Here is a 13,199-nt window from a genome sequence, read left to right as displayed (position 1 = left end):
CTATAATAAAAATATTTTTATCATCTAACGCATATTGTATCTATCATGTGAGAGTTATCATCACCAAGAGCTATAATAGTAATACCATTCTGATTCTAAACTGCCTTTTTTAATCTTTCTGACAGATTTTTGTTACTTTTATAGTATTACCGACGCAGGGGGCGCGCGCGTTGCCATGGCGAAGCGTCATTATGACACCAGCAGCAGAAGGCGAGGCGTGGATTCAGAGTTTTCACGAACTCCTTCAGTAAAGCACATTTTTCCTCTTCAAAAGCTACAATTTCCGCCAGACGACGCTTGATTAAAGGACAGACGACCAAACAACCGCATTCGCCCTCTCTTTAACGTCTCGGATAACGTTTTGCTAATTGTTTGGCGTCGTCACTACGGTAGAGAGTGTTGTGTGTTGTCGTAGTTGCACGATATACAGTAATCCCAGCTAGCTAGCTCATCATGTAGCTGGCTAGCGAGTTTGCGAGCCGTTAATCGAGTCAAATTATGAAAGAACTGACCATATAGATATGGATACTTAGAAGGGCAAGAAACTGGTAAGTACTTTTAAAATGATTTCACGTGCGTTGTTGCAAACTGACATGTGTTGTTATGGTCAAATTGGCCTGACAAAGACAGATGGTTTTAGTGCTTGATGTCAGTTGTGTCATTAGACTAAATGAAATAACGCGTAAAAACATTCTTAACTAACGCTATATTTTATTAGTTTTACATTTTCATAGGATTCCTTGTCTAAAGCCAAGACAGGTTTCTTGGCAGAAAAAAAAAAATTTCAATTACTTATTCATTCAGATCTAACTGATTAGGATTTGTTCATTATTATTGGTAGTAGTCGTTGTTGTAGTATTTTAGGCTGCAGGTAGCAAATAGTGCATATATCTGTTTGGTGAATGCCTTATAAAACTCAAGATTTCCTTTATGCATATATTTTGATATTAACTTATTATTATTACTTAATATATAACTTATTTAATACTAGTTTCAAAGAATTGGATTCTTATTGCAAAAATAATTAATAATTATTAATAATTATTGATTGACCGATATTGATTTTTTATTTAAATTGTTTATTAGCGATACCAATTATTTGCATGTTTACATTCCCAGATAACCGATATGCAAAACCGATATTTATTAACTGTTATAAAGTAAATAAATGACTGAGTGAAGACAGAACATACTTTGATTTTTCTTCTTTTAAGTCATCATTTTTTTAAGTGTTGAAAATGAGTCTTTCATGTTAAATTTAATCTTTATATTACAACAATAAAAAACATTTTATTTCTTAAAAGCATCAACAGCAACAACACTAATATTAACAATAAGTCAAATAAATGTTGAATGTCTAATGTTATCAAATTCTATTTTTTTTAAAATACCGTTTTAGTAGGTTTATAAGATGTTTAATAGATACAGAGTCAAGAATAATTCACTGGATGATGTTAATTCACTGAATAATATTCCCTGGAATATAACAAACAAAACATTGTATTTTATTGCATTTCTTAAATGGATGTTATATCAAAATTATTAATAAAGTTTTGTCCTTCTAGATTATTAAATGCCTGCTGACAGCACGGTTTATCTATGCAGTTACTCAGAACTATACTCAAACTGTGATCGCTCAGGTCAATAATAAATAATTAATTTCCATAGAGCTGTATTTATTTAGATGTTTATTAGCAAAATAATGGTTATATAGTAAATGTTAATACAATTTAGGGTGTTTTAAACAATTAATCTTGTTAAAAGTTACATGCAGTGGCCGTGCTGGAGCATTTCCTTAGCATCAACCACATCAACCCGCTGAGTGAACACGAACAGCAATATGAAAGCGGCTTCACGAGACTAATGATGGAGCAAATTTACAACAGAGAGAGAATTAAATTCAGCGCTTTTATTTACAACATGCGCTCATTCATGACTGTATTAATTGATTCATGCAAAGTTACATCTTTATTGGGAGAGGCCTTGATGGTTTATTTAACATGACTTCGTGAGTTAGTCACTATTTCTTAGAGCCAAGCTGCGTAAACTGCATATCAGGCATTTATGTAATGCATCCAATTTGTGCATAACTGGCTGTTATGTTAAATTAAGTTGACTAACTACAGCAAATCAAGTACCTGCACGCCGTTGTTCTTGTCTCCCCTCAGACGCGCTGCAATGGCGATCCTGTGATCGTTCCGATATTACAAAACCGATATCCGATTATGGTAAAATGCTTAAATATTGTGGAAAACCAATATATTGGTCGATCTCTACTCTTAATGGGTGTCATAATACATATTTTAAAGGGAGGTGAAAGGTGAGGCAGTAATGAATGTTTAGTATGCCATTAAAGAGTGAATTATACTATTGGCCGCTTACAAAGAGCAGGCACAATTCCCATAGTGATGGTGACCAGAAAGGATATCAGGATTCTGCAGGTTCAGGGAGAGAAAGAGGATGACTTGCCAGTAGCCTTATAAAAGGGTCATAAATCTTACATTATGAAGACACAACAGATCTGCTGTAGCTCATTTTGTCTTTAATCCAGCTCTATTGGTTCGTTGTTCTTAGTGACACTTTGTGATTTCTTATTCGTACTCAACTTATGATCTTCAACGATTACACTTCACAAACACAATAAATACCCTCATTTGATAAGAAAGTGTCTAGTTAGAACATAATGCAATAATACATAATACAAGTTTAATTTGCACAAACCAAGCTATTTATTTTAATGCCTAAGTGTTCAAGATTTGCTCAGTAATGCCAAAGAGTGATGTTTTTAATGTTTTGGCTGAATACATGATATGTGTTAGTGGCTAGACCGTATCCCCTGCCACATTACTAGATGAGAATTAAAAATACACTGCTGTTGTTAATGAGCAACAAACATGATGGTAACTTGATGCAGTCTTGATGAAGCGTCTCAGACATATTGAGTGTTAAGCATCTGGTGGTTTTATGTCACAATTCACAGAAAGCTCACACACAATCTAAATTGCAAACCATACAGTGCCGTAGCAATCATGCCTTTTCTGATTTGTGTGTTTGGATGTGTGTGTGCGCTGCTTATTAATTGTGAGTGGAGCATATATTCAGTACAGTCTCAGTCTGATCTGCCTCGATCATTTTGAACTGAATTGCAGGGAGAGACATGGATTTGCATGAAGACAATCATGAATCAGAGCACAGCCGATTGTCTCACCACAGTGATGGGAAGATCTCAGATTCTCCTTTTCAATCTGAGAAACAGGAGAAACACAAAAAAAACATCAAGAGCTTGGCTGGTGATCATGTGCGAACCAGAAAGCGAGAGCCGGCCGGAGATCAAGACCCTGATCGGTGTTCGGATGGAGAGCGTAGCAGTGCCTCTTTCTACTCTGATGATTATGAAAATGTCTCTCACTCGGATCGGTCTCTCAGGTCAACCTCTCTGTCTCCACAAAGAAGAGGGAGGTCTAGGAGGGTGTCCAGCAGCCCTTTGCATCGAGCAGGTATGCATACACGTTATAGGCAAGCACACAAGTCTGAAATCACATTGAAAATCTAGGCAGAAATATCTCATTCAAACCTATAGATTGACTTTTTAGGATTAAAAAAACTAAGCAAAAAAACTCAAAATCACATGAAATTAAGAAGGATAAATCATTTGTGTACACCTACTGAAGCACATGAAATTAGTCAGATGTCTCCTCTGGTTCACCAATTACAGGTATGACATACTTAACATGATGGTCGAGGCCATCAGCAACTGAATTCTGTTGTGAATGCATGGCCAGTTTTGGTTTTGTTTGTGTCCAATCATGTTTCTTGAGACACTTTGATTGCTGTTCAACCCAAGATCTGAGTAATGGGCAGCAATTGGATTTTCTTACTCAAAAGATACTCAGTTGTGCAGTCATATTAATGAGCTCTTTGTGGATAAATCTCTTGAAACCTGTCAAGGACATGAGCTGTACCATAATGGTAGTTGAACAAATTCAGAGTTACAGGATTAGTTTCAATTTGACGAAACTTTTTTGGTACCATGATGCTGTTCATGAGCTTTCTTTGTCAACTCAGGCTTTGATCCTGAGTTTGTGGAGTGCATGCACATAAATGTGACATCAATGGCAAACAGCCAATCACATGCTTTGCAACACAGAGAAAATGTGATTCGCTTCTCGCAAAAGAGCCAGCGAGATCGAAAACTCTTTTGCTAAGGGTTAAGAGATTTACGAATATAAAGAATATAAACACATCTACACTGAAGAAAGTACTTGTCCATGAAAGAGGACAAATAAAAAAAATGATCTTGTTCAATCAGTGCAGTCAAAAATGGCACGTGTATTTAGTTTATATAGTTGACATATAGCAATAGAGACTCGAACATGACACGTAGCATTTTTTAAGCTCTTAAATAGACCGAAGCATTTAGAGAATTAGAGAATAACTGTTGTGTTCTGCAGTACCAGTAATGACCAGCAGAATGCACTAGACACATTTGGCATCAAGTGTCATATTAATGCCTGTGTTTTGTTTTTTTTTTTTGTTTTTTTTAGAAAGAAATACATTTATTCATCTTGCATTAAATTGACCAAAAGTGGCATTAAAGACTTTTATATTGTACCCCACCCCCCCAAAAAAAATCTATTTCAAATGAATGTTCTTTTTAACTTTATATTCAACAGACAATCTTAAAAAAGTATTAGTCAAAAAAAATATTAGGCATTACAACCATTTTCAACATTATTAATAATTAGAATAATTATTCGAATGATTTTTGAAGGATCAGGTGACCGAAGACTGAAATTTCAGCTTTGCCATAAAAAAAATACATATGCAAGTACAATTATGCAATTAATTATGGTTGTTTTTTTCAGGTGTACATAAAGGTGTGTCACACCGTCTCCCACCCCGCTCCCATCATCCTCAGCAGTGGTCAGGAGGCCTCCGATCCCAAACTTTGAGTAAAGATTCTCCATCTAAAGAAGTGGACCCAGTCACCAAACACATGCTGTCTGCACGTCTGCTAAAGATCAACGAGTTGAAGAACGCATTGTCTGAGCTGAGGCTGCATGCAGACGAGCTGCAGCGTGAGAACCGTTTACTGCGACAAATGCAGCTGCGGCAAGAGAAAGCTCTGCATCGCTACAATGACACAGAGAGTGAGATCTCGCAGCTGTTGTCTCGTCACAACAATGAGACTCATGTACTGCATGCGAGGCTGAGACGCAGTCAAGAGAACCAGCGCACAGCAGAGCGCAGCCTCAGGGAAACAGATGCCCAGCTCCAGCACTGTCGAAGTCATCTACAGAAACTGCAGCAGCTCGCAGATGAACAGAATCTTGGAGAGAGGGAGGAACTCTCACGAAAACTAACATACACTCAAGGCAAACTGCAAGAAAGTGAACGCAGAGTGAAGGTAAATTAAAAAAAAAGTTAAAAATTACAATCAAGCACACACTGCACTGCTTAGCAATAAGGAATGCCCAGCTGTCCCAGGGCGACATGTCTATGCATTTGTGCCGTACAAACTTAATTATTTGGTTGTCAAACATGTCACCAAGGTCAAATTATCTACTGGCTAAGAAAGCAGATAATGTTAAAATTGTAAGAATGGCTTGTGTATTATTATTATTAGGGAGAATATTATTATATTAGTAAGAATGGGTTGAAAGTTCAAAGCGATGAGTGATGTTTGATCATGTGTCATAGTTCCCTGTAAAAGTGTTAATGAATTTATGGTTTCTGGTATAATTCTAATTAGGGCTGAACTTTTTGCATGTGATTGTCATGCAGTAAAGCTGGTTCTGATCAGTCCTAAATATCCATCACCTGCTTTCAAATGGAGCGGCACTTAATATACAGAGCTGTAGATCATAACCATCTGTGATTATGAATGCGCTATTGCATAGCTTATCAGTGAACTACGGCTCTGTATATTAAGTGCCGCTCCATTATAATGTACATATATTATTTATTTTTTAAAGGAAACTAAATTAAAACTAAATTAAAAAACTAATTAAAAATGTTCTCATCAAATTTTATGTCTGAAATTAAAAATAAATTCTAATTTTTATTTAATTATAATTTAATTATATTTTATTTAAATAATTATTACCAATTATTTAAGAATACATTAAATATTAAATTATACATTTAACTTTTAAAATCGAAATACAAGCTTTTACCAGAGGAAATGAACTTTCTTTAAGGGGCTATGGTTGATTATAATGACTTCATCCATCATCATGCTTTCAATATGAGTTTGTCTTTTTATGACTGTGTGTATAATGTGGGTAATGTGTCATCAGGAATTGGAGAAGAACATGGAGCTGAGCAGTGGGAGCTTTCAGAGGCAGCTAGCTAATGAGAGGAGGAGAACTCACAATGCACAACAGGAAGTTAAAGCACTACAGGAGGAAGTGGAGAGACTTTGCACTAAACTAAAGGTTCTAAGGTTCCAAACTCCCACAAACCACATACATGTATGCAAAGTTAGATTTTGATTCATTTAATCACAAACCTAATTTTTTGCATTTTATGTCAGGAGAAAGAAAAAGAGCTGGATGCTCGGAATATCTACGCGAACAGGATGCTAAAAGCTTCTTCCAGAAAAGAAGCAGAGAATGGCAGCAAACAAAAAGGTAGACGAGCATTTGTTGATAGGTTCATCTAAGTGCCATTACACGACTGTATGCATCTTCCTCACAGGGCCTTCTTACACACTTCAAAATTCAATTCAAAATTATTAATAGCAGACAGGTACTCCATAACAAACATCTTTCTGTGCTGATTATATTCCCATGAGATTCACAGCATTAATTACGGTGGTTATATGGATTAAATATATGAGATTAGATATGTTTGAAGAGATGTTGTATGGGCTCTAAAAGATACAGTAGTTCATTATCAATGTATAATGTGTGTGCCTGTAATCTATGCATTTTGTCACATGTTTGTGTTTGTATATGTGTTGAAGGCTCCAGTACAACCAGCACTAAGGCAGTACAGACAGAGGACAGGACGTCCTCACTGGACTTCCCATCACCACCTCCAACTCTTACCAGCGAACTCCCACTTGACGACCAGACTCATAATTACTTCTCGCTGAAGGCATGTATAATCTGCTCAATAAAGATCTTATAAATGATATGTCCTTTTAAATTGTATTTTCTGAATCTTATATATTAAACGTAAGAGAACTCATGAAATTCATGAAATTGTGATTAGCTTCAGTTTGTGATGCCATTACTGTAATTAACCTAATGTTTAATATAGCTTTGTCTTAGACAACAACTCGCAAATATAACTCCATTTAGGAGATTTCAGTAGCTATTGAATAGTGTGATATTCTAATAAGAATGAAAATACATCAGAAAATACATCAGGTAAAGTAATACATTTTCATTTACTATTATTATTCATTAACTATTTTTTTTTATTGATTGATTGCTAAATAATAATAATAATAAAGATATAAATAAATAATTAGCAAATTCCTTTCCCTCTTTCTCATTCTGTTTTATCACCTAGCGATCCTTTCAGATAGCTCACATACCATGAATTTCCTTGTTAATTAATCTCTTGAGTAATTTTTTAATTATTGACTTTCATGTTCAAAAGCCTGCTGTGAATCACAGGGTGAAAAAAGATTGCCTTTGAATATCTGTCCTCCTGTATCCCAGCATGCACCACACAACAGAATAGAATGTAGTTCATATTCTGGCTCCCAAAGCAAATGTTCACATCTTTAATTCAGCATTGCATTGCTGCATGAAGTGCTAACCTCTTAACCTCTGCCAGATAGTTTCAACAGAAGAGCACTAGTAACCAGGCTGATTAGTTTTACAGCATGAGCGTTTGTGATATGTAATAATAATTCTGATTTAAGAATGATCCCAAGTTAGGTTTTTTAAGAACAGTTCTTGGAATAAGAGCAGTTGCACAGAATATTTATGATGTTATTTTCCCATATAAATTCAGTAACAAGGGATGGTCAAGCTCCAAAAATGACAAACAAATTAAACCATAAAGCCTTATTAATATTCTCTGCAACAGCTATGTTTGATGTATATATAAATATGTTGCATCGGTTTTGACATCAGTGATGCCAAATGTCATTGGTTCGACCTGCCAAATTAAAAACATCATGATGGTGAAAAAATGCTGTCAATTTTCATTTTTGTGCAGATTGTCACTTTACATGCATACTTAAAGCTGGAGTAGGTAACTTTTGTAAAAATATATTTTTTACATATTTGTTAAACCTGTCATTATGTCCTGACAGTAGAATAAGAGACAGATAATCTGTGAAAAAATCAAGCTCCTCTGGCTCCTCCCAGTGGTCCTATTGCCATTTTCAGTTACAGATCGCTCCCGGTAAGAAAACAACCAATCAGAGCTGCGGTCCGTAACTTTGTTTGTGTTCAAAATGTAGAAAATGTATATAATAAGCGAGTACACCATGAATCCATTTTCCAAACCGTGTTTTTAGCTTGTCCTGAATCACGAGGGTACATCTATAATAAGTGTTTATATTCAGAATATTTTAGATTGCTTCGGGGATACCGCGGCGGAGTAACCCAGTACCTTTGTGATTCTTCATAGACATAAACCGAGAGAAGTAGTTCCGGCTACGATGTTCATCCGCAAGACGCAAGCAGTTCTGTTTATTAACCGCTAGAGCGTCAAAAGTTACCAACTGCAGCTTTAAGTAATATTTCATTGAGCAAGCCTTGCTTAGATGATAAACTTTGTGTTTTCCTCAATCCCTGTCCTTTGTTTGTCATCTTCTTCATCTTCATTTTCTTCTTCATATATCAGCAGGAACAGCAAGGCAGGGAACAGAGATCTAGAGAAGCAAAACAATGGAAGAAACGAGAGTTTTGGAGGGAAAGGGAGAAAGAAAGAGACATGGAATCTGGGATGGAACAGACAAGGGAGAAAGAGAGAGAAAAAGAGATGCTGCATGACAGAGAAAGAGGCATTGAGCTGCTGAAAGACAAGGAGAGGCAAAGACTTAATCAACAGCACAGCTCAAATGAGAAGAACTCAAAGGGATACAAAGGTAAGAAAGTAACTGGTCATAGATGTCATTTCTTACCATCCTAACCATACTTGTTGAAATGCATGTTCACATCTGCAGTGATTTTGTTTTAAAATAGGCCTGGACAGAGAGGAAGAAGATTGGAGGATTGGCCGGTCTATATCTCAAAGGGAGGAAGAGAGCAGGAGGCAGTGCGAACAGGAAGAAGAACAACCTAAAGCAAGAAATGTAGACATCCAGGCTCGTAATCAAGAGAGTGCTGAAGAGGAACATCAGCGCAAAGAGCGGCTACTGGCTAAGATGCGTGAGATCGACATGCAGACTCAAGGTCAGGACTCAGACTTCTTTTCTGACGACACAGGAAGTATCCGCTCTCCTCCGCGGTTGTCTGAGCAACGGAACCACAACGGTATTTTCAAATTTACAGAGCCAGAAGAAAACACAAACACATTTGCGAGTGGGAGAAAAGCGGGTGTTCTCCAAGCACATGGACCAAGTGAGGGTCTTGACCTTGCTTTTGGTAGCTACACCCCTTCTTTTGGTAAATCTGCCCCACTTGCTGGTTTAGGTGCACGCAATGCAAATCAGTCACCCCGAGAACTGGATGAAGAGATTAATCTGGGTGGCCTGGTTAAGGAAAGGAAGTCAAAGCTCATGCAGCAGCTTTTTGGGGCATCTGCCACACCACCTCCTTTAGATAGTAGGATGCAGATCCTAAGCACCCCTCTAACAAGCCAATTCACATCAGGTTCAGTTGGTGGACACAGGAGGGACACCGACACACCAGATGGACTAAATATCAGTTCTCTGCCCAACAATAGGAGCACTCTGCATGTGTCTGAGAGCCGACCCATGGTCAGGGCCATTACATCATTTGATGATGACATAGAAGAAGTCACACTCTGAATGGGGTGCTTTTATAGCCAGTATGAAAGGAGAACGTTTTTTTAAAACACAGAAAGAATACAAAAACCTCTGATATTTTGTTTTGAGCTCCGTTATTATGAAGTAAGCACTGATTAAACAATGCTTAGTTTGCTAATATACCTCTTTTTTTTTTTTACTTTTCCGGCAAAATCTTGAAGAAAGACTTTTTCGGTGATTCTATTTTCATAGTTGGGTTTACAAAGGGTCCAAAATTAACACTCACTGCACTCTTAAGGCCATAAAAGCACTGAAGGGATTGGAAAGTTCTGTGGATGATCTACTGATGTGCGCAAATTAAAGAACACGGACGTATCCAGATCCATAATGACCAACGTGATCTACCAAGAGCTGCGCCAATTTGCAACTATCAAAGCCATGTCAAACGCAAAATGGGTTAAGACATATTTTTTTTGGTGGGCCAATAATGGCAAATAATGGTAAACTGACTACCACAAACCTTAATAAATCACATTGTATGATACATTTAAATACTCCCCTCCTATAAATTTTGCATCTGAAAGGGAAACTCCTACAAATGCATATAGTTTATTTTTTTACCAAAAAGCAAGCTGTTAACAAATCTGGCCCTGAATGTCATAAAAGCTCACCTGTTGGCCAGTAACTTTTAAGGAACCACAGTGCATTAGATGGTTTAAGTCAAAATGTAAGATTGATAATCTAATCCTTGCTGATGTAATCAATAAGAGTGACTCATATCAAGAGCATAAGACCCGTCAAACAGGGGAAACATCTATTGTGATTTTCACATTCTCAAAACAACTTCTACCTCAGTGGAAAATTCTGAAGTTTACCAAGGGGTTTAGGTACTTGTTTTGTTTTTTTCACAGCTTGTGGAGCATTTCTCATTTAATGCTACCATTTAATGCTCTGCACTTTCAGTACTGATATGAGTGTGATTTTGATATGAGTGAGAGCTTTGCCCTCTCAGAGAGCTTGGCTGACTTAGGTCTGAGCGAGTCCTCCCACACAGCACTTTTAATCTCTCCCCCCTTCTTTCATTGTAGATACATTTCAATGGCAATTATTTGACAAAGGAGAGAGTCTGGTTCATATTTTTGTAGTTTATACACTAAAAACGAGCAAAGTACTCAAATTAGATCTATACAGGACACCCCAAAAATATGGACAGTTACAAATGTGTATTTTCTTTGCATTAGATAGCAAAACAACTAGCCAAGTGACATTTTCTTAACAAACTGGTCCCAATTTGAGATTTGTTTTTTAAAGCTTTTAAAGCTTATTTTTCTAAAATGTTTGCTTGAAAAGTGAACTTGAGCAGATGAATGTCTCTTGGTTTGTTATTTTAATATTTAATAAAGTGATTCTGTGTGTGGTACAAGTGTACAAATATTTTGGGGGCCACTGTATATGTTTTTGTTTGTGCACAATATGAACCTTTTTACAATAACCATTTAGTGACCAGAGAACTCTTAAATAATTCGACTTCCCTTTTAATTTCCAGCTAATACAGTGTCTTCGTTTGCCTGCTTACATATGAGTTTTCTTTTTTATAAATACAGGGTTAATTTAGAATTTGTCAAGTGGTTGTGTTATTTTTTATTTATTTATTTTTTGTGTGTGTAACTAAAAGATATGTTTACTCCATATAAACTGTAGTAATTTGTTATTTATTAAAGCATTTCAGGGTTTATTTCAATCTCAAATACTGAGAAATCTGTTATGAAATATGCTTATTGTGACTTTTTAATGAGGGATGTCACAATTTATTATTTGACTTGAATCAAAGACAGATTTACATATGAAGTATAAACATGAAACAAATACTTAACAATGTTTTATATATTAAAAAAAAAACTCCCAGAATTTTCAAACCCATGGCCAATATTACTCAACCTTTTTAAAAGAACATCTGGCACTAGTCTAGTATTCACTGTGCATTTAAAATGTTGGTTTATTGTTCTGTCCAAGTTTATTGTTATGTACAAATTCTCACTGGATATTGACCGAGATCTGTGAATTAACATCTGCTTTTAATTCTTGTCCATCCATCAGTTTTCCAAAGCACTGCAACATGTTACTGAAGCACTAAAATGGTTCATTGTGAAAGCAATTTATATTATTTAATGGTATTACAATGGCTTGAGGTTGATTCTTTTTGTGTTTTTTGTTTATCTGACTGTATTGTATGTTAGAATTTGAAATAGTGATCCTTAATGATTATTCAAATACAATTTTTTTTTATCCGTGTTCGTTACATCTTTCCACATCTTTTGAAAGAGAGATGTCATCAACGTCATACACACTGGAATATGCATAACCATTAGTCAGCAATTGAAATTGTATATGGAGTGATCTCCAGAATCAGATCCATAGATGTCTGTGACCTAGAAATGTAGGTTTGCTACATGAACATCCTATGTCATTTACAGCAAATCTCTGATTGTCTTCTGTGGAGAAGCAGCAAGCTTCCAGAGGTACATGTGTGTTGTGAAGCATGGTAGAATGTTATCCATTGTCAAGTTATTATAGAATGCCATCCATTGTAAGGTCGTGGCAGAGATGTGGCCATTGTGAGGTCATTGTGGAGGGATGCTATTGTGTGTGGGCAAATGGTTCTATGCGTTTAACCTTGAAATCACATGACTGTCATGTGTGAATCATATCAATGATAAGTCAGTTATAGGTCTATAGTGTGAATCTCATGAAACATGTCAAGAAAATTGTCACATTTCTGTATGACACATTTCACCCACAATGATGTTTTGCCATATATGCCCAAACCAGGGCCCGTGGGCCAAAGTTGGCCATGATAAACTGTGAAATATCCTGCTATGTCATTACATACAAGGAAAACTATTGGGAGAAAACATGCCATTGTAGCATATATTCAGTAATAGATTATATTTTTGTTTTAACATTTTTTTTATCTATTTTTGCATTGAAATGTTAAAAGCTGTAAGTTAATGTTATGCTTTTATTTGATATGTTGTAAAGTTACTAAGCACATTAATAGAAACCTTTTCTCGTTTTCAGTGTATGCTTGTATTTGTTTTAAGGACCGCGCAAACGTTTCCCATGCAGCCGAGCTTGTGTTGTCAAGCCTGGATTGGTTTGCCGTCACTTGTCCCCCTCACGCGGACCTTTAAAACCCAACCAATACAAAGCGCTCTCATTTGCGTACAGAGATCAGGTAACCAATGAGGGCGACATGCTGAACTGCTTTCCTAAATTCTAACCAATGTCTGAGTACGTTATA

At 36.3% G+C, this 13,199-nt stretch overlaps 1 protein-coding gene across 3 annotated transcripts; it reads left to right on the top strand.

Annotated features, from left to right (window-relative positions):
• The first annotated feature begins 191 nt into the window (after positions 1-191).
• On the top strand, positions 192-12,954 carry LOC113065593 (lebercilin-like). 3 transcript variants are annotated; one of them, XM_026236967.1, is made up of 8 exons: positions 192-548; positions 3,150-3,497; positions 4,866-5,407; positions 6,300-6,437; positions 6,536-6,632; positions 6,968-7,101; positions 8,815-9,055; positions 9,153-12,954. In XM_026236967.1, exons 2-8 carry the CDS (start codon positions 3,158-3,160, stop codon positions 9,938-9,940), a joined length of 2,280 nt encoding a protein of 759 aa, XP_026092752.1. In that variant the 5' UTR covers positions 192-548; positions 3,150-3,157; the 3' UTR covers positions 9,941-12,954. The 3 variants fall into 3 exon arrangements, with proteins under 3 accessions (XP_026092752.1, XP_026092750.1, XP_026092751.1); XM_026236965.1 differs by having other exon boundaries at positions 8,812-9,055; XM_026236966.1 differs by lacking the exon at positions 192-548 and adding an exon at positions 1,463-2,228 and having other exon boundaries at positions 8,812-9,055.
• The last annotated feature ends 245 nt before the right edge of the window (positions 12,955-13,199 follow it).

The sequence above is a fragment of the Carassius auratus genome, chromosome 48, assembly GCF_003368295.1.
Source record: "Carassius auratus strain Wakin chromosome 48, ASM336829v1, whole genome shotgun sequence".
Lineage (NCBI taxonomy): Eukaryota > Metazoa > Chordata > Actinopteri > Cypriniformes > Cyprinidae > Carassius > Carassius auratus.
The sequence above is the reverse complement of the archived record's forward strand: the minus strand, read 5'-3'. Positions and strand labels throughout refer to the sequence as shown.